This window comes from Telmatherina bonti, assembly GCF_933228915.1.
Source record: "Telmatherina bonti genome assembly, chromosome: 4".
In the NCBI taxonomy this organism is placed as follows: domain Eukaryota; kingdom Metazoa; phylum Chordata; class Actinopteri; order Atheriniformes; family Telmatherinidae; genus Telmatherina; species Telmatherina bonti.
Window position 1 is genome coordinate 25,938,971 of NC_136622.1, and position 22,966 is coordinate 25,961,936.

Genomic DNA, 22,966 nt, shown 5'->3' on the forward strand with positions numbered 1-22,966 from the left:
TTTATGCTTTGCATCATTTCCTTTAATTCATCTGGATGCTCAAGCCTAATGTGGATGTGTTTGTGAAAGAATTCCATGTGATGTGAATGATATGGGTACAGCAGCTGCACACAGACAGGTTACCTCCCCCCTTACAGCGACTTGTTAGATAATCATTCAGCATTTACTATTTTGAAAAATAACATGCAATACAGACATATGGTATGTGCCCTTGAAGCTATGTCACTTAAGTCTTCATTAAAAAATCACTCTTTTCCCCCCTGTGACGACATGTGCATTTATTATGCATGTTGCTGCCTAATGGAGCCTGCATTACTGTTCACTTTGTGGAAGTAAGAGCAGTGTCATGGTAAAGCCACAGCACACAGCTTATGGATGTTTTTCTCTGTAATTTTCAACTTTTTACAAACTGAATGGTGTTTTGCTTTCAGCAATTATCACACACCTCTTTACTTTTATATTTTATTTAACCTTTATTCAACCAGGTGAGACAGATGAAGCTCTTCATTGTTGTTTACAACTGTGGCCTGGCAAAAGGCAAGGCCTCTTAGAAAGAAGGTGAAACAGGCTATAGAATTAATTAAAGACAAAGACAATATAAACACCAGACTAAGTAAACACATTAACAAGATATTTGCAAAGACACAGAGAAAGCCTGAAATATGCACACTGAGACATTCAGCGGGAAGGGTTAGCAAGGTGGGGATCAGCAATGTGGTGTTTTGAAAAAAGGTCTGTGATAAGTCAAGAACATTAAGTTTGTAGACCGAGTGTTGTTTGCAAAGGATGACCTTGTGCAAACTTTAATGAAGGACAGGTGTAGCCAAGGACATTAACATGAGCTAGTGAGTTTTGCCGTGCGTGATGTCCAATGAAGAGAGAGAGGTGTGTGAGGAAAGGAAATTTTGTTACAAAGCACTTTGCAAAGTAGGAGAGAAAATCAAGTTTTTGTTCCAAGGTCTTACATGCTGATCAGTAAATGACTTCACCACCGTCAAACATGGGGAATGTGGCCATTTAAACCAGTGTTTTTCATGCAGAAGTAGTGCAAGAGGAGTGAGAATTTTTTTTCTTTTTAATTTAACCTTGGACTTAAAGTGGTTTTAAAAAGGACGGATTGCTGGCCAGTCATATAGATATTTATACTGAGGGACCTGGTCTAGAAGTGTCCCCTCAAGGGTTGTCAAGCTCTTCTTTCCAAACAGTGACTTAAGTCTTGGAGGTGTTTAAAGTTGCTTAAAATACTTTAAGGTTGTCGATAAAAAGGAAAAAAAAAAAAGTTTCTTTTTTTGTGGACACCTCATATTTTAATTAGCTTAAATCTCTTTCTAAATGTTATGTTGGGTTTGATTGTACATCTTAACAGACCTTTTTCATCCATTTCTTACCCACACATGCTGGATAACTTGGATTTGCAGCATTTGGGAACATCGTGTTCCTTATAAAATCACACTCTTGCTTTTTATTTACCATTTGGTGGCAAGCAGGTCATGTAAGTGGGATTTTACGGTTTTTCTCCCTGCATGTGGCTGTTTGTGTACATATGGTAATATCTTCAGTATATATTTGCTTGAATAATGAGAAAAGCATTTGTGGTAATCTCTGTATGACCATGACAGGAGGATTGCTCCTGCAATCTGACTTCAAATGCGTTAATGCTTTGGCCATTGTTCCAGCAGAATTACATGAGTTTGATTTCCAATCATGTTTTTCATTGGATGGATGTATATTGGGATATAAGAAGAAATTATGCAATGAGAAAATCTGATTTTCAGTCCATTTTCTGCAAGCACTGATTAGAACACAGTTTTGTTTGAAGATGGTTTTCTGGTTTGCATAAATTTTGCACAAAACATATCTGAAACACTTCACACAGCAGAATGCAAGATAGAGCAAGGTATAAGCAGGCATGCATAGGTAATCAGTGATTGTGTCTTTTCCTGGTTTTATCAAGTCTTATCACATCTTACATCCTATTACTCAACCTCATATCCTCCTCTTCTGTGTCCTTCCTCTTCCTCCCTACCCCTCTGACATTCACTCTGGATTATTGATAGTCACTGAGATCTAATCTGTCCTCCTGTGTCATCGCATGAGGGCTCAACTGTCAAGGGGAGAAAACAACAGCTATGTGTGGCCTCGGCTCTTTCAGCCCCCCCCCAATATTCGTCTGATGTAATTAACACTTATGCTGTTCGTTTTCCATCTGTTTTCTATTTTCCCACGTCATGTTGACTTTTCATGACTTTCACTTTTCATTTAGGCCTCATTCCTTCATTCTCCTGAAAAGCCATCATGTCAGTTCATTGCATGCTGTTTCTTCTGCTGCCTTTCTTACTCCTCTATGAAACACAAAGTGTGTTTTCTTTTAATAGGAGTGGATATGACAGCTGGTGGTAAGCGGAGTTGAATGTTAGAGGATTTAGGGGACTCTGTGTGCGTGATTTTCCATCTATTCAAAGCGATCTGCAATTCTCTTAAATATTGATAAATAATCAATAGTTCTGCCCTGCGATGGACTGGCGAGCTGTCCAGGGTGTACCCTGTATTTCGCCAGTAGACTGCTGGGATAGGCTCCATCTTCCCGGTGACCCTTCATCGGGCTAAGCGGTTGGGACAATGAATGAATGAATAAATAATCAATAGTTCTGTCTGTCGCTGTGGAAGCAGTGGGTCACACTATGTTGTTTTCCTCGCACAGCAAGGCCAGCAGAGAAAAACCAAGGTCAGTCTGGCATTTATCATACCAGCCTGTATGTGCTCTCAGGGAAATGCAAAGCTGCACTTGCAGAGTCATGACACAAATGCCAACTCCACCGCTGTCCTGAGCTACACTGCACGTTTTGAGACAAAAAGCCGCCCTGCGGTTTGATTCCAGAATTCATCCTTCGTCCACATGGCTGCTCCTCTGCAGCTTGATCCGGGTTCACTGGCCTAAAACAAATGCAAGCAGGGAATCTACAGATGTGTGAATATGTGAGTCGGCGGCCTGGCACTGTGACTCACATCCATGTTAGAATGCTGGCGTTCGCTAGCAGAGACTGCTGGATGCTCACATTTGGTTGCCATTCCCCTGGTCTGGGCCATGAGTCGGAGCTGCCGATTGTTTACTACCATTTCCCTGTTTGTGCGCTCCCGTGACACTGATCGCTTGTGAAAGGTAAACCTCAGCCCCAGTTACTGCAACAATGTCTCATGTCAGAGTGGATAATGGACTGCAATGCATCATGGGGCACCCCACCCCCTCTCCTCCATCCCAACCTGTGGTCCTAAGTTTATATTCATTTTTAAAGCTGAAACCAGATTCATCTTTTTCCCCCTCCTGCTTTTTTCAAATAGAGTAATTTCATGGCTCATTCCTGGGGTTAAAGCTGGGTCTTGTGAAATGGAAGAGTTGTGAAAAGACCCTTGTTTAACTGCCCCCCCCCAAACATACCGTAGGTCTAACATATTGGGATCAGTGGTAAATGCAACAGCGGCCTTGGCATTTGTCGATTCTCAGCTGTACTTAGGACTCCAGGTTTAATGTGTTACGCAGGCATGAAATCACTGCAAGATGAAGTTTCACACCCGTGAAGATTACAAAGGAATGAGAGGGACTGTGATTCTCCTTTTCTTTCCACTTTTCTAACAAAAAAAACCCCCAAAAAACTGCAAATAGAATTTTTATCTTTCTGAGTAAGAGGTGCTAGAGGGAGCTGACGGGAATATCACGCGGCGTAATACACCGTGGCATCTTCTCTCTGACGCCCGACATGAGGTGGATTACCCATTCCACTTGCCTCATCCTCCATGCGAGGGAGTGCAGCAAAGACATGAACTGTGAAGTTGATGCTAAGGTTAAGCAAAAAGATCAAACTTCTACAATAAAGCCAACACAGCAAAAAAATCCACAAGGACTAATTTTGACACTTTGGGGGGGTCAAATGAGTAATGTTTGGGTGATGCAATGTTAATCTACTGTGGGATTTGGCTTGGAACGACCTTCCAGGGTGCCGTACCCAATAGCTTAATTACCTTTTCAGAAGGGAATACCTCTGAGATTTAGCAGCTCCTCTGCACAACAGATATGCTGCTCAGTCAAGAGGAGGTGATATGAGGTTACACTTCACTGGGCTGAGTCGTATTGACCTACCTACCCTCTGCACACACACCCATACCCATACACACTGAGAAAAACATCTGTGGGACACCTACTCTCACTTTACCACCAAAAGTTCCCTCTTTTTCTTCTGTTTTCCGCCCAAACTTGGCAATCTAAAGCTACAGATTCGCAAGCTTGGAAAAAAAGGAATAAAAACATTAACTCAGGGAAACTACTATATGGAATGCAATCCAGATTTTCCTCCTTTCACTCCACTTCCCATCATCTACTTTTCATCATCCCTCCTCTTCTTACACCTCCCTCGCCTGGAGGTGATAAAAGTCACCAGCAAAGGCAACAAGAGATAATACAACACCAGATAGAGACAAATAGGACAGTGGAGGTTTGGCATTTGTCCAGGCTGATCAAATGCATGTTGAGACAAGGAAAGAGTAAATATAACCTCTCATAATGACTGCAAAACACAATAGTCTCCTCATAAGCACTGCTGTACATGAGTTTTCATTTTCCTAAAGTTTTATGTTTGAAAGAAACCCATTCTATGCTGCAATGCCATTTCAAAAGAAGCATTAGTTGGAACATATGGATATTTAATAGTCTTTGGCTGATTTTAAATTCTCAGTGATGCCCAGTGCTGGGAGGTTAAGCCAAGTGAGTCCATTAAAAATTGCGGAATGACCGCTTTGTCTTTATTTTATGACTGCTGGAGGTGGAAGGGTGCAGCAATGTGGAACAGATTTAGCTTTCAACCAAAGAGGGAAGTCATGATCCAGCACTTCTTCATGTAAAAGTTATGTCTGTTAAGTGTGAGGGCTCTGTCTAATCACAGAAAAGTCTTGACTTGTGGAATAAAGCTGGTTCATGTTAGCACATTTCCCTCCTCAGTCCTTTGATTTGATAAAGTCTTGTTTTTATTGAAGTAGAGCTGTTTTACTGCTCCCTGTTTTCTCTCGTCTGTCTTGTGCTTGGCTGTACGCTCTCTCTAGTTTTTTTCTATAAGACTGGCAGATCTTTAGGGTTTGGAGGCACTTAGCTTCCCGTGTTCCTCCTTCCTATCTACACTTCCTCATTTTGACTGGCAGTAACTACATCAGACTTGGGCCTGGTTGATCCCAACGACTCAGAAGACACTGTAACATGATAGAGATGGAGAAAAAACAGGATGGCAAACAAGGAGTATTGTGCAAATGAGGAAAGATGGGCGAAACAGACAAGAGTAAAGAAGTGGTGTAAGAAGGAAGAGGGGCAAAAAAGGTTACACGTCAGTGATTCCTGACAGGTTTTTATTCCCCACCCCTCCTCTTTTTTCTTTTCTTCATCATGGCTGTGTGAACTGTGTTCATCACTATTCACTTCAGCAGAATTCTAGGTTTAGAAATGTTTTTTTTTTCCAATTTTTCTTAGTTGAAACAGGTGCTTCCCTCAAAGCTCAGCTGTCATACAGCAGGGCTGAGATTAAAAAAGAGGAAAAACATTAACTCAGTGAAACTACCATCTGGAATACAATCCAGACTTTCCTCCTTTCACTCCACTTCCCACCATCTACCTGTTACCTGTCTGTTTTGTTATTTTTTTAGTTTAAGGACAGGCAGGTTTCACAGTTTAAGCTCTTTTTATACAACTAAAACCCCACTTTACTTCAGCAAACTGCTAGGCAGGTGGCACTTTGTGGAGCTGTATGGAGCTAACATGCAAGGTCTGCTCACAAAAATGAAAATAACTGATTAAAAACAGAAACTGTAAAAGCTACAGAAACTTTAGCCCACTTCAGCCTGCGGGATATACTGTACCGTCGTCCTCTCCTGTTGTAGTTACATGATTGACCCTTTGGGGCGAGTGTTAGACACCAGTCATCCTTCCAGTTCTGCAAGCACATTTTTGTTCTCATAACCCAAAAGGTAGACATGCTACTGCTGACAGTGAGATGGGATTTAATGAGGTGTGGCTACGTTTAAAAAATAAAAGAAAATGTCTACTTTTGGTGTAAAAACAGCTTTTGTTTTATCTGATTCCTCATAGAAACACTTTGTGTTTAAATTCAATCCAGGCTAGTTTTTAATGTGGGCCCACATGCTGCTAGAGAGAAAAAGAAATTAAGAAGCAATTCAGTGGAGGTGAAATAATGATACTGTTCTCCTCTAAAGGTTTTTATTTTCAAAATCAGAAAGCAAAGAATGTAACATTATAATACTTTGTTCCGGTTTTGAATCTATCATTACCAAGATCTTTCTGTCTAAATAACTTGAAATCTCATGAAAAGACTAACCATTTATACATTTTAAGCAGAAGTACCTATATATTACATCTTAAGATGTGTTAGATTTGGTTGAATGTCATAGATAATCACAGTCATGGCAACTATATAAATAAGTCACATGCACACGCGTAGGAAACATGCAGAAAAGGTTCATTCACAGCTGAGTTACCTAATATCAGCTCTATGTTACTGAACGGTTTCCATTAACCCCTAATAAATGGCTTTCTTGTCTATCCAGTCAGGTATGAAATAACATATCAAGTCGTATTTTTATGCATGTCATTTTTCGCCCCACTTTGAACCGTTGCCCTAACCTTAACTGTTTCAGGTGTGATTCAGTGCAGCAAAATGACTTGTGAAAAGCTCAGAATGATGTGCGAAATGCGCCCGAAGTGGAGAGCTATTTAAATGCTCTGACATAATATCACATTAGTGTATCTAGTTTTTGAAAAATTCATATTACAGCAAAAAGCCTTTAACCGTGTGAACAAGTTGACTTTTCCCGTCTCCCTTAATATTAACTAACCTCTTTCACTTCTGTTATCCTCCCTTCTACTCTAGTGTGAACATCACACCACTTTTACTTGGTTCTTTGCAAACCAAAGTTCAGCAGCTCATTCAACTTGATCTGAGCTGCAGAAGTTGACTTGTGGCTTTCACACATCTGCACCTTTACCGTCCCCTGACAATGTTTGCTTCACACAGTCATGAGAGGAAAGGGAGGGAAGCGAAGGACAGCACAAGAAAGGCAAAAGAAACACATCCGTGATGTGGAATCTAAATAAACAAGGACTAATCTGGAATAGGTGTCACAGCTCCAGAAATCATGGGCTGTTTATTCGAAAATGCAAAATTGCACCATTGTTATGCAGCATCACGGTATCAGCCATCTGTTTTCACAACGGTAAATACACAAAGCATGTCATGTAGATGAAATGCAGTTTGGCAAACTCTTACAAGAATGTATTTATTTTTTCTTTCTTTCTTTATTTATTTATGTTGTGGTGCTCATTTTAATGGAAACCAGACAATAAGAGCTGTAATTAAAGATCTTTTTTGTTCTCCTTCGTGCCTTGTTTCACTCCTAACCCTCTATTCTTCTCCTCTCACAGCGGCGTCCAGCTTCAGTTTTTGCCGTGCCTCCCTGGAGCACACGGTGTCTGCTGAGGAGCTGAGCTACCAGCTGCCGCGTCGCGCCGGAGGCAGCAACTTGACCTGGCATGATGGCCGTGGCCAGAAGACAGCGCACACACGCACCGTCAAACTGCTGCAGCAGCCTGGCACAGAGGGCATCCAGGTATGCAGGCGTCCTCTCAGAGAGAGAGCAGACGCTGCTGGGCAGGGGGGTCTTTTCAGTGCACAAGCATGGTGTGATAAGAGATGATACGAAAATGCAATTACTTTTTTGAAAAAGAGACAGCAAAACATTTTCTTATTTTCAGATGAGTCTACTGGAATACACAATATGTGTAGCTGAAATTATTATTTTTTTTCCAAAGGAAGGATTTATTGATGACTACAGCTTCAGGTCAGTTCAGCCAGTTACCATTCTCGGTTTACTTTTACACAGTGAGAAGATAAATTGCTGCTGGAATAAAAAAGATTGCAAATATTTCCATAATTTGTTGAAAAGATAAATCTCATAATAGGAGGGACAAATTTCATCATTAAACTGATATTTTACTTTAACTTAGTAATACCCTAATAACCATTTAATAGATCACATATTTGGGTGATTACACTGCATCTTCTCTACATTTTGTCATGTGACCTCGCCTGAGCACTCTCCCTAGTTGGTCTAGATATGAAATGCTAAAAATGATAATGTGTTATGTCATTATATTTCAGATTTCTATATTTTTACCATGTGAAGGCACCTGAGCCATTTCGGAAAAGCAATAATTGTTAGTATTGTTCCAAGGAAACAGAGAAAAAAACCAAGACACTTGTTTTTCGTGGCTACATTAAGACTGCAGACAAATGTGGTTCAAATCAGACTTTTTGTCCACATGTGACCCACATCTGATCTTTTTATCATATCCTGAACAGCATAAATTAGATTTTATCCAATTCCAACGGACCTCACTTTCATATATGATACGTAGTATCGGATGTCATTCGGAGCAACCCCAGGGTCAACAGTTAAAGCTGTCTCGTAATTTCAAGTGTTTGTTTTATGTTTTTATTCTCTTAAATTGTTATTTAGTCTTAATATCTATGTTGTATATATGTATGTTGTGGCTCTAGATTTAGGCGGATTTAATACCTAATATTGTTTTTTATTCTTTTCTTTTTTTTTCTATGAAATACTTATATAAAACACACGCTACATTTTTCATTGTATGAAAAGTGCTTTCCAAATAAAGATTGATTGATTGATTGAAGCGCTCGGTAGATGACGCCATTAAAAGGTAGTTGATATTCCCTCTGTTCCATCTTAGAAGAAATGGACCTCCAAAGTAATTGTTACCTATCTTTGAGCACCTTCAATCGTGCCATTTAAAACTAAAAACTCTCAAACCAGTTGTAAAAACCTGCACCATGAGAACACCAATCAGTTTTGGTGATAATAGCGTAACCCCACGGTAGCAGAACAATTATCAGTAACAACAACTCTGTTCTCTTTACACTAGAAACTTAGAGAATACAATCATAGGGTTCTCACTCTGTTCTTAACATTTAGGCCCTTAATCCTTTCTGTCAGAGATTCCTTCGGAAATTCAACTCGGGAGCCCACTGGGGCACTCGATCATGTCACATTTCATCTGACTTTTACGCCATTTATCACAACTCTGCACTGTAGGAGGTGGGCTGTGGTAAAATTAAATGCAAACAAAAGATGAAAGAAAATTAAATCAGAATTTGCAACAACTTTGAAACACTTTCTTTTTTGTTTGTTGTTTTCTTTTTGTTTTTTTCATATCAAGGTATCTGTGTACCCTATATCTGACTGAGGCGGTCTGGTATCATTTATATCTTATGACATTATTTACGTGTATAAAAGAGCCATAGTGATGGAGTGATGCATTGGAAGAGCCATGCATGACTGTAACATCTGTACCATTCAAATCTCTTTTTTTTTTTTTTTTTTTTTTTTTGTACATATTGCTGACTAAGCTCACATTTCGCTTTGCTGGTAGATGCCACCAGAGAGAAACTGGTTATATAATTGAGAAATGCCGTGGGAGCTATTACATTATGGCTTGTGATGTAACAGTGCTTGCACCGTTCAAGTGAACACATACTAAACAGAACGAATAACATCAGTAACATGTAGTTATTTTGATATGTGTCTAAAAATGTCATTCATTTCATAAATGTATGGTTTTTCCCCAGAGAAAGAAACAGCCTAAACATAACTGAGTGGTTTAAACACTGGAAGTAAAACTCATTTGTACACCATGTTTGGTGGCTGACTGTCTCTGCTGTTTAAAGTAAGCATTAGGGACACTGTTTACATCCACATTTTCATTTGTATAAAGTGGAATCACATCTGTGCAGCTCTGGAGAAGTGAACCATTCAGGGAAAAAAAAAAAAAAAAATCTATTTTAAGGCCTTTTGCCTGTGTTTGACCCAAAACAGCATATAACGCAACAGCTTCTTTCTGTTCTTCTGCTCCACAGATGAAAGAGACCAGATAGCCCTGTGGAGGTCTTTTTGTTTCATTCCTCCTTTCTTTTAGGAAAGCTTGAATCTGGGAGACTGTAAGATGTACAAATGCAGTAGAAAATTTGTTCAATAATTCATAAAAAAAAAAAAAGTCTTTTCAGCTATTAAAGCTATAAAAGGCCTAATAAAAGACGAATGAGAAGCTGTTTCCATGTGATTACACAAAGACTGGATAATTAAACCTCCTCTATACCATGCGAAGTAAGGCTTATCACTTTCTCGTGGCAACAAGCTTCTTTATGCATTATTCAACAAATGGCAGAGCATTTCAGCTCAGCTCTCTCTGATATGAGTGTGTCTGTGAATCCCTCACGTTTTTCAGTGTCCATTCATCTGTAATTTCGAACATTCGTGTTTGCGGGTGCTCACATGTGTATGTTGTGTGGATTGTTGTTTGTGTTTCAAGTCTTCTCTGTCCTGATGATTAGATTATTTTCCATTGCACTGGCCTTGCACACACCAGCTGTAATGAGGGAGGCAGTTAAGTGAAACAGAGCTCAGTTTAAAAGGTAGAAGCTAGGGAATCATCCTTATGTGCTTAACAAAGCTGATATAACACACGATGCACTGGAATGCAAAGTCCCAGCCAGGGGACACAAGAGACAGTGACGGCAGTGATGCTACTGTTCATTCATCCTCAAACGAGGCTGTTAGTATCATAGATGTCCCGAGCAATCAAGTGTTATTGGTACAGACAGTGTAAAGACACATCAATGATGAAGCTTTGCAATTAACAGGGAAAAAAAAGTACCCCCCCCCCCCCCCGCCCCCCTTATTTGTTTACCTATTTCTGTTGTTGGAATAGTGCAGGTGGACCAACAGAGAGATTTGCTTTGAGGAATTTTCCAAATAATGAGCTATTGTGTAGTTGGTGCACCTTCTGTACCATCCATCCTGGACCAGTCTGAATTGGCTGTTGTTTTGGTAGCCAGCTGGGGTGAAGCGAGGGCTCATTCTGCTCTCTACCGCACAGATCGGGGTTGAACCTTTTGATGAGGCCGGGGAATAGGTTGAACAACAAAGACACAATTTAGGAAGTAACTGCAGCCACAATGCTTCTGTTTTTCTAAGCAGAACCAAGCCTGTTGAAGAAAGGAAAGGCACTATAATGCCTTCGTGGGTGGGCGAATATAAAAGACCTGTGCATAATTATTTCTGCCTCCTCTTTACAAAGCCCATGATCTTCTGGGCTGACAGCAATATAAAGCAGAGAACTAAAGAGAGGAAATGCACAAATGACCAAAATATGCACAATAATATTTTAAACTGAATATGCCATGTAATCTTTTTTTTAAGACAATATAGTTATATTCAATCTGCATCTGTATTGCTGTTCGGATTAAATCTTTACATCTTGTTTAATCGGTCTCCTATTTTACAAGTGAACTCTATTTATTTCACAGTGTCACTACTTTGTCCAGCTGCATGATACTCGCTACTATTACAAGAGTTAACATGCAAAGTGTAGAGATTGCATAGTTGATGTCAAGCAGCAGTCTGTATAAAAGCCAAATTATGTTTTCACTTGTTTAACAGACGCAGTTCAGGTTTAGCGGGACAGAGGCTTCACCGTCACTCCTTTTTGTGTGCTTTTTAGGGTCTCAAAAGGTTACATCAACCTTTTAAAACAGTTTTAATAATTTGTTTTAGTAATGGCGGATTCCAGTGTTGTGTTCGTACGTCCAACCAGTCAGAAACCGCTCATGTCATCTGCACCAATGGTTGCACAGCTACTTCATAGACGTTACCGTCATAACAGTCAAGTTTCTAATCCGAAGCAGGAGCTAAAAAAAAAGCGATGCTATGCTTCTGCTGCAGTTCCTGCAATGCACCGTCAGAAAAAATGGGTACATTATAAAAGGACATTTCTGCCCCCCAGGATGAAATCTGGACTTTTGCATGACACTGTCACTAGGGCTTACAACCGGACCTCATGGTAAGGCTTGAAGGCTTTGCAGTTCCCTTTTCAGTTAAAAGAAGATTTCAATAAAAAGCTTTATAGTTGTGTCTTAAAGTGGAACTATTATGTGCATTTCAGGCTCATTTATTTTTATTTCTGAGACCAGAAGGGCTGGGATTGATCGAGTTATTGTCACAAATGGCTTTATTTACTTCAGACCGACCCTCTCCGTAGGCTGTCAGATCAGCCTGTGGACAAAACGAGTGGATTGAGACTCTTCCGCATTAAGCCCCACCCCCCTCCACTGCACTACATCGGGAGCATGCACCGCACCTGCTTTCACCGTCATTGTAACATCTCATAAACAGAAGGATTAGGCTAATATGAACTCAATAAAAAAAAACAAAATACAATGTCAACACATAGCATACAGCCCTACATGTTGGAACCTGAATCAGACCCTGAAAACGAAGTGGAAAACAGCAACCCACAGCAACGAATGCAGCAGGATGTCTCTCTTTGGTAAACTCACCAGCCATCGTTGGAAATAACTTTATCTGATGTTTTCCACCCACCTGATGTATTTGTACATGGCCTTGTTAACCAGTAGAAGGTAACCAATCACCTAACCTTATCCCCCGGGACGTCACAAGGATTTCCAAGTAGAAAAAACTCTCTAAAATGACACGTTTTTCGTCGCCATGGAAACCGAACGGAGAGAGTGCTGGAACTAAAACTCAAACTCAAACATGCGTTTAGGTGAAAAAACAGCGCCGTTCACATGTCTGATGAGGATTCAGCACTGTAACACTGTAGAAAGCTCAGAAAACTTAAAATACCATAATATGACCCCTTTAAGTAAGCAGCAGTTCTCCTAATTCTGGCTTCCCTTAGGCATTTCCGTGATTCAATGCCTTACAGTTAGAAGTCAGATACATAGCTAGTTGGCATATTTGGTTATGTTGAGGTTAATTGTTTAGGCATATTTATAAGGTTGCATTATCCAAGGAGTGAAGCCAGCTTTTTCTTGTTTTAAATACCCACTTTACTACCTCATAGATTTCAGACTCTAAACCAGTCTTAACACTGAAAATAAAATCAGACTTTAATTTTTTACAACACTGACCTCTGGCAAGTGAGTCCATACATCAACTCAACTGTTTGTGCTGAGGCTGCATATTTGCATCAGTATCTTGCGATTCTTCTCCATTAGAGTGCCAAAATATAGAATACCACACTGTAAGCAGTATAATTTTTTTTAATACTGCAACAACTATATTATTTGCATTGCATAAATAAATGCTTGAACATTGACGTCACAAGGATTTCCAAGTAGAAAAAAAACTCTCTAAAACGACGAGTTTTTCGTCGCCATGGAAACCGAACGGAGAGAGTGCTGGAACTCAAACTCAAACATGCGTTTAGGTGATAAAACACAGTGCTGTTCACATGTCTGATGAGGATTCAGCACTGTAACACTGTAGAAAGCTCAGAAAACTCCAAATACCATAATAGCACCCCTTTAAGGAATGAAAAAAAAAGTTTACATGTAAATTTATATTATGCAAAGAGATTTTCTTTGACAGCTTCTCACCAGCGCCAACTACCCCCCTGAAATGGCAAAAAGCATTATAGAAAATGGATATTTACTTATTTAATATGCGCGTAACTAATTTTTCTTTAACTTGTTTTGTATTATCCTCATCTTTATCATCACCTTGGCTGTAGCTTAGCTCCAATCAGAGAATACCTTCTGTTGAGAAGTTGTTGGAAGTTAAATGGTTATTTACATATTTAGATAGCTTTCATTTAGACCAGAAACAGAAAAGGAAAAATCTGAGAATGCAACTATTCCTCCCTGTTCAGCAGTTGTGAATTATACTAAAGGTCCTTAGATTTCAGTCCTGTATATGATGTGTATTGATCTACCGGCTAACAAAATTAAATAAGAATGTTACGCATTACTGGCTAAGATTGTTCTTACCACTGGCACTTTTTCATTTTCAGTGGGTTTTAATATTTATGTGTGGTGTGACTCTGAGCCTCTAGTCAAGTTATTAATTCTTTAAATCTAACTTGGTCTGTTACTGGCCTTTAAAAATAGCATTATACATTATACATGCATCCCCAAAAGCCAGTTTGTGACGCCAGGAATTGGCCTCTGCTTTTGCTTGCCACAGAGCTCACGCTGCAACTTGATTTTTATCCTAACAAGAAGTAAGCCCACATGTCGGCTGGCATTCTGTTATTTCTTTTGGCATCGACTCTGAGGCCATCGTTTTCAACTGGAAACGCTCCCCCTGGGTTGGAAATGAATCAATGACTCAAGCAGAGTATCTCAGGCTCTTGTTTACATGTAGCAGTAAGATTAAACTAATGATGGACAGTTTAGACATTTCCCTTTCAACCAGCTGAGTGATGTTTTAGGTTGTTATACTGTTAGAATGTAAATATGTCTCTGAAAGACTCAAAAAGAATCAAGTCTGATGAAAAACATTCCCACAACATGATGCTGCAACCTACAATTCACTGTGGGGATGGTTTTCTCTAGGTGATGAGTATTTGGTGTGTGTTAGATGCAGTGTTTTTCTTTGTGGCCACTAAGTTTGGTTTTAGTCTCATCTGACCAAAGGACCTTTTTTTCTATTTGTTTGGGAGTGTTTACTTCTCGGATTAATGCGTTTCTTGCTAAATGTGTGCGTGTTGGCTGGCTGGATTGTTATGGTGCTATAATATTTCCATTCTGTGGTGATGGATTTAATCGTACTCTGTGGGATTTTCATAGTTTCTTATTTATTGCCTTCATAGCAAAGAAGGTGAACACACATTCATGGTTCACTTTTTTAAAAAATTTAACTTATTTATTTATTTTTATTTTTTTTGCAGACATAGCATTTAACACATAACATATAATACCCTCCAAATCCATTTAACTTTCAGGTTCTTGCAGGTTATAATGCAAGAACTTGAAAAATACCAAGGGTGGTGAAGACTAAGCTACTTGCCCTTCAGTGTGCCCCAGAGCAGTTCGGTCCAGGCGTGTCTTTAGCATCATCACTGTAAGTTTTAAAAGACAACACATCACTATAATGGTCAGTGGCTGTACTGGTGAGGAAATGATGCTGTGGGGGCTGGTTTAAAAAACACTGAAACACAGAGGGAGAAATAAGAACTGCAGGGCAATAAAGCAGAAATTCTTCAGTCTGTGTTGCCCTTGTCCTGCCATTCAGTGACGTGTTGCTCTGTCTAAGACACATGTTTGACTCATGCTAAAGAGAGAGCTTTGTAAAAAAATCCCATCTGGCCCTTTGTCCACCCACTGAGAGGCTGTTCATATTTGCATGAGTGCAAGGCTTTTACACATTTAAGAGTCCCGAGGACAGCGAAAGGCAGAGCTGCACAATGCTGACACAGGTTGACAGTTCGCACACTTCCACAAAGTCACTCGTACAGAGAAGAGCTGAGTAGACACACACAAAACCTTCTGAAACATTTTTTTGAATCACAGTGACAAACTTGCACAAATATACACGGCTAGACTGAGCTGTAGGAGATAACAGGGTGCTAAATGATTAAATAGAAACTGCCAGAGAAGAAGGAGTGAGGGAGTCACTGCGAAGAGAGAAATGAGGGATGAGATGCAATGAGAAGGGAGAAAGAGGTGTGAAGAAATATATAGGCTCATGTGTCAGGATGTGTCAGGGACTTTAAGGTAGGAGAGACAGATTGAAGATTGAATAATGACAGCAGAGCAAGAGCGAGATGAGTAAAACTGATGAAAAAGAAGGAGAGAGTTGTTTGGTCAGATTATACAGAGAAGATGAAGGACACGTGTTAGTGCCCTGTTGAGAGATGAAGTGACAGCTACAGTACATGCACAGCAGGAAAGGAATTGAAAATGGGATTCAATACATGATATGCATATCATAAAACACTGATTTATTCATTCATGCACATACACATGCACATTTTTACTGCTAATTGGCGTAGCCTCATTGATCAGTCTCACGCAGGGTAAAGCAGCCAGTCGCTGGAAGAGGGGAGTTATCGGTCACAAAGAGTGAATTGTAGATATTCCCCACGCTCCCCTGACTTTAAGCTAATCCCAGATTCAGCTGCAAACAGAGAAAGAGCATCCTCACATACACTTTCATAAGCACGTACACAAAACAAAATATATCTCAGTGCACGGGGGTCAAGGGAAAGGAAAGATTCAAAGGAGGAAAAATGAAAGAGAAAGGATGTGTATGTGTGTGGTGGGGGAGGGGAGAGGACTGCAGGGGGGAAGGCCAGGCAGTGAGACAATGAAATTTATGTGACCCGAGTGGAGGATAGATAAGAAACTTGATAGAACAACGTAAGCAGTAAAGGACAAATAAGCATTTTTCCAGATTAAAAACAGAGCGATCAATCGAGAAATACTGGGAGAAGTCAGAGTATTGTGTTTGGAAGGATGTGAGGAAGACGAAGATGAAGAGACGAATAGAGACAGAGCTTGTCTTGCTGAAATCAAGATAGCTAAAAATAGATTTGCAGTTCATTATTCAGTAGTGCCTCTGTCGATTTCCAGACAGACAGCCATAAATTTAATGATACACTTAAAGGAATAGTTCAACATTTTAGCTCACTAAAAATTCTGTTTAGGAAGACGGACTTTTTTGTGATGTTTTGATTAAACAAAATCCTCTTTGCAAAAGCACAGATGTGAAAGGCTTCGGGGACATGCACAAGTGCTTTCCTTAACAACTAGTCACAAACTCTTATTAGCAGGTGACAAGGCTTTTGTCTTGTTAGGTTTGGGTTTAGAAACTACTTAATCTTTTTGCAGTCGTACAGTTGTTACAAATGGACTTTCTTCCCGTACATATTGGCTACTTGCTCACTGCAAAGCGTTTACCTGAACAAGTCAGGAAGTCCTGATAAGGAGGAAGACTGACAGAGATGATCAATCCCGAGGAGCCATGATTCAATCTGCTGGAGGACAAACTGCAGCTCATTTTCATAACAGGTTAATTGAACTTTGTCAGCATCACATTATTGTTATCATTACCATGACCATTTATTGTCCTGCTAATCCGCTTCCAAAAATTGACTTTTTTTGTTATCTCCTCTACCCAACATCTAATTGGGAAGGATAAACACATTAAGAGCAAGTTTATTTGACATTTTCCTGGATACAGAAATACCAGTTATTGTCCATGTGAAACAGAACTGTGGTGACAACACCAGCAAATATTTTTATCTATCAGAGTGACCACACAGACAAGGCAAAAGAGGCTAAATGCATGCAACACTTTTTCTTCAAGGTAACCACATGCACTGGTTTACTTTCCCTGCTCATTGAGAACATCCAGAAAAAATATGTTGACCGCCAAATCTGGAAAAAGATCATGGTTTGGGCTTATATACATTCTTTTATGCTATTGGTAAATTAAATCATGACATTTTGTTGGATGAATAAACATGACAATACCTATGTAGGCAAAAACTTTGATCCACAACAGTGTTCAAGAAGAATGTTGTGGACACGAAATAAAATATAAAGACTGCAGGTCTTACATTGAAAGAAATGTTCACAAGAAAAATTGTTATGCAAAGAGTTATGCAAAATGCCTGTAAGGAATTGTTTCTGCTATTAGTTATAATATGACATTTTTCCTTTCTATTAGATTTATTTGACTAATTTAACCATTTCTATATGCATTTTTTTTTTAGCACTGTACTTTAAAAGTGCTGGTTGTCAGATTTTAGTTATTTATTTGTGTATTTTTACCTGCTCACAGAAACAAACTGCATTTTCAGTCATTATGAAAAACAGATGTTTTGGCTTAATAAATAGTCAAGAAACCAGTGCTCTCATTTCATGTTGTAAAACAGTAAATATATTTAACCCACCCCCCCTTACCAACCCCCCCCCCCCACCAATTATAATGGGACACGTTAAAAGTAATAGGAAGATCCCTTAAATATGCTTATCTTAATGTAGTTTATAGAAGGGCAGAATATGTTTCATATTTCTGCATCCCCTTCCTTTTCCCCCCTTTAAAGTGTGTTCTTATTTCCTTATAGACTTTCGCTCCACATACAGCCCCCACCTTGCTCATGCACCCTCCCTCCCCTTTTCTTGTGTATGTAACAAATGAGGCACCTCCTCCAGCTGGACAGAAGTAGGTCTCAGGAGGAGCGGGGAAGTAGTAAAGGGTGAGCGGGGGACGAGATAGAACTGGCCAGAGGAGATACAGTCTGATGGATGGCCAACAAATGGAGCGAGAAGAGTAAAGGAGGGGGAAAAAGAAAGACTGAAGGATGATTGGGAGCTATCATTCCATTTCCCTCCTGTCTGGCTTCTTGATGATGAAGGCCATTATTCACACAAAGAGTAGCCATCTCCCGAGCTCACCGTCTTCTGTCTCTTTTGTGCCCTCCTTTGTCCATGTTCACCTTTGATATCCATCTCTCTCAATGTCATTCATTTAGTGTTGTTTGTAAGTTGTAAAGGCAGAAAGATGTTCACAACCACAAATAATGAAATATTTAAGAATTAATTACTGCAGCAATTCACATTCACAAGGTGATTTATTACCACTTACAAGCCGATTTGAAACCGCTCTCTTTTGTTTTGGACATCGTCCCATAGTCTGTCCTTGGAAGCGTCGTGCCAGAATTGACTGGCAGAAAAAAATGACATCTGCTTCCAAGAGGGGGGAATTTCTCCTACTATAAAAGTATGATGTGGAACTTTCTTACTCGCTCCCTGAAGCAACTTGTCAGACATAATTTTTGCCTAACAAACTAACATCACAGGATGAGCTCGCCCCTCAGTTACCTGGCGTTGTGCAGCTATTCTGAGTCTCAGGTTTTAGGTACCTTAACAAGGCAGGATGTCTTCCACGCCATAGGAACTTTCTCCTGACTCAGGCTAATGTTGAAGAGGTGTTGTTGAATCCAACATATTTTTTTTTCTGTGCAGTTCTTCAGAACCCCCGGGCTTGCACCATCTGGACCTGCAGCCTTGTTCCAGTTCAGTTTCTCCAGTTACGTCTTCAGCTGACTGCTGGAGACAGACAGACTGGATGGGGAGCCAGGGGAAAAGTGCATCCTGATGTGAGGGGAGATGAGATTGTGTTGAGATCCATGATGGAGCTGCAGGATGACAGAGTAGGGGTGGGACAGAAAAGCTGTGGGCTCATGGAGGGTGTGATGTCTGTTTGATGGGAGGCAGGCAGAGATAATGCTGAATGTTGTTCTGAGCTGAATCAGTTATGAAACACGTCCTTCACAGCAACACATCCAGGATGACACCATCTGTTGTTGGAATGCACTACAGTACTTCTACCATTACCTTTTCCACACTCTTCAATATCTTGATCCGCTTTTACTGTCTTAAAGCAGCGTAGAGACACACAAGAGTCCAGGACAGGAGTTCCTGCAGCCAAGTCTTAGTGAAACATACTGCTTTCTTTGTTTTCCTTGTGTCTTTCGCAGCATCTGACGCACCTCCATCCTGTTAGCTGGCAACCTCACATTTCCCACAATAATGATTGGAAAACAAGGTTTTAATTACCTCTGCATGAAAAGTGAAATCCCTCTACTAGATCAATATCTAAGCCAGTGTGATAAAAGTCTGCTGTTTCTATGATGCATCATTCTCAGTGTGATGCATGTGACTTTGACTTTTGTATATGTTCAATTTCATCATTTTAATAATTGCTGATTCTCCTTTTGGGACATTAACACAGTTCTCCTAAAGTCCGCTCATCACACCTATCTGGTTACATTTTTAAACATATACTAACAACTAGAAGTGCCCTGTAACAATGGCTAAAACACTGTGAGCACCTCCATTGGTTTTATTTATTAACCGGTATTCTACAGTTTGCTGAGTTGCTGCATTTTTAGTCGTGACGCTCAGCAATAACCACCGGCAGATCCAGCCCTTTCCTCGTCCTTGGGGTAATAAAAGCTATATACCATCTTGTTAATCTCACTAATTAAAATCTGATTTAAAAAATCGTTTGGGGGGGTTTAAGTGTGATTATTTCTGGGCTAATCATACAGTAGTGGGTTGAACCGTTGTCTCTTTCAGACGAGAAATAAATAGCAGTAATAACTTTATCAACCGATAGTAATGATCTTTATGTATTTGGAACTTATTTCAGTCATATTTCTGTAACAATTGATTTTAAGTCTTGAATTGGCTGTGGTTGTATAAATAATCACCATGATGAATAGAAACAGTAAAATATATCACATTCCTACACTGTAAAAACTATTGTTTTCTCAAAGTTTTTATTGCAATAACAGCTATGAGCATTATGTTATGGAAAAAAATCTAGTCTTTACTTCTAGTGTTTTACTGCTTGTGTGTGTCTTCTGGAGATTATCTGCAGCAGTAGTTCTCAACGAGAGCAAAGCCTCCTAGTCCTTCAGATCACAAGATTTTAACTTTTATGTCTGGTCTGGAGAGAAAAAAACAGGTCATTTTACCTTTGACTTGATTTAGATCAGGGCTGTCTAGTTCCAGTCCTCAAGGGCCACAAACAGGTTTTAGTTGTTTCCCTGATCTAAAACCCGATTCAAATGAAATGACTCTCCTTAACAGCTTATAGTAAAGTTCTGCCCAATCATGTTGACTTATTAACCTGTTTCAGGTCTGCTGAGGCTGGGAACGTTCAAGAGCTGCAGGACAGCAGCCCCCGAGCACTGACTTTGGACTTCGATTAAAGTCTGCTTGTCTTATTAAATTTGCTCAGTACAGTGATTGTCTAAGCTATTGCTCACTCAAATATTCACACATCTCCATCAAAACAAGGATTGACAAGTTGGAAAAGACTAAATAGGCAGGTTTGCAGTTTTAGTTAGCTGCAGTTGAAGCCATCCCGAGATGAGGAAACAGTTTGACCCTCTATTGCCTACACCCAGTCATCCCCAGGATAAAGTATTTCCACACCTTTCCCAACTCAATCTCAGTTAATGATTGTGTTGAGCTGTAAATGTGGGATATTAAAATTACTTGGGTATTCAGCTGAGTCAGGGATGGTAGTATGTGTGTTAGTAAACAAACAAACACACAGTAGTAGAGAAATGGAGTCGTTTTTTAATTAAGGCTTGTAAAACGGAGCACATTTAGTGGACCGGCCAGAACTTAATAGGGTATTTTTTGTGCTTAAATTGACAGAAGGGGGGTCTCATTACAGCAGCTGGCAAAGATGGAAATAGTTAGGAACTTCTATTGTATATTAAGATGTGGAGATGTTCTGCAAACTGGTCTTTGTGATGTTTATGTGTAAATGGCAAGCAGAGCATTGGATATTAAGCTACCAGAGTGTGTTCAAGTTGCATTTGTGTGTATGATATTTCAGCATGCATAATCCTATTAAATACAGTCGGCTATGGAGGGGAACATTTGGCAGCAGTTCTGTGTTTTTCTGTGGAAAATGAGCCAAAGCCTTTTGTTGTAGAGTTGGCTCAGACAGAATATGAATGAATGGATTAGATATGAGAGTAAGTCACACAAGAGAGAGAGAGAGAGAGAGAGACGAGGGGACTGAGTGATGGGTGTGTTTTGTGACCAAATGAACTGGCTGTGACTTTCTTAATGCTCCTATTAACCATCCACATGAAGAAAAAAAAACAGTGCTGCTGACAAATGACAACTGGTCGGGATGGGCGAGGTGTGTGAAGAAGGAAGGGGGAAGATAAGAAAAAAAGGCATGCTGATATAAGTGAGAGATAAAGATGGCCCTCTAATGCTGTGCTGATTTATAATGAGGGTTCTATTGTCAGGCGGCCTGGAGAAAGACCAGAGCAGAGTGTAAACAGCCGTGTCTGAACCAGAGTTGTGGGGTGAAAAACTGGCAGCTCATTTAAATCAAAAGCGGCATATGTTTGCCCGTTTAATGCCTGCAAGCTTTTACACCATGCTCACTAATTATTTGAATTACAGTTGAGCTTATTTACTTTTCTATTTTTTCTCCCTTCAAGAGCAAATCAAAACGCTGCCAAACTTTAAGCAGCTAAGTCAGAAATGCATTAAAGGTTTATATGAGACAAAACAAACAGAAGAACATATAATGTGCTTCTGTTACATGAGGGTGTTTGCTCTCTGCTTGTTTTTTAATTGTGGTTTAACTCTCCTATTAAAGGATTTTTGTTACAAACTGTAGCATGGGAATACATAATCTCAGCTGATTTCAATGAGAAAACCCTGCATGCTGAACATTAAGGATACTAGAGTAATTACAAAGTCATTGTATGAAAGAAGCAATTAAAAGGATGCCTCTAATTAAGTTTATGTATAAAATGAAAATACCAAAGAACACATAAGCAAGAGGATTTGTGTTTTTTTTTTATTTATATTATCATTTTTAATACATCACTGAATGAGAAGGGCTCACGTAAGAAAACCAAACAAACAATAAGAATAAAAATCTGCTTTTGTGTTTCAGCTGCGTCCAGGTGAAGCCTTCACCGTTTATCACACCAGTCCTACGCTGTCCAGTCTGTCCAAACCTGTGGTGTTGTGGACTCAGCAGGACGTCTGCAAATGGCTGAAGAAGCACTGTCCTCACAACTACCTGACCTATGTAGAGGCCTTCTCCCATCACGCCATCACAGGTACTTTGCACCGTAAGACGCATAGTATCTGTGCATATTATGATCAAACATCTGGCTTGACACTCCTTTCAGTCTCAAGCCAGATGCTTTTGTATAAAAAGTGCTGTATACATAAAGTTTGATTTGATTTGTTTTGATTTAAGATCTCCAAAGTATAAATAAATTATTCTTTCATTGTATCAGAGGCTCTTGTCCATTACTGCTTTCATTGGCTCGCACCGCTCAGTGTGCAATTTGATCATTTTATCTGTTGTATTAACCCTTTCATGCATGAATTATTTTGCAGTATTTTTTGCATTAATACTGTTTTTTGTTTATTAGTGATATTTAGAATTAATTATGATTTAATGATTTATTTTAATGTATTCTATAAAATTTATTTATGAAATAATATATAATCATAATTATGTTATGTAA

General features: G+C 39.6%; 1 protein-coding gene across 1 annotated transcript in view; it reads left to right on the top strand.

The window, feature by feature from the left end:
* LOC306754504 (sterile alpha motif domain-containing protein 10-like) overlaps positions 1 to 22,966 on the top strand; it is a gene marked incomplete at both ends in the record, with an annotated part of 60,109 nt that overhangs the window by 19,090 nt on the left and 18,053 nt on the right. Inside the window, 2 exons of the mRNA XM_079238523.1 lie at positions 7,475 to 7,659; positions 22,381 to 22,549. Of these exons, the coding sequence (XP_079094649.1) occupies positions 7,475 to 7,659; positions 22,381 to 22,549 (354 nt within the window). The remainder of the gene's footprint in view (positions 1 to 7,474; positions 7,660 to 22,380; positions 22,550 to 22,966) is intronic.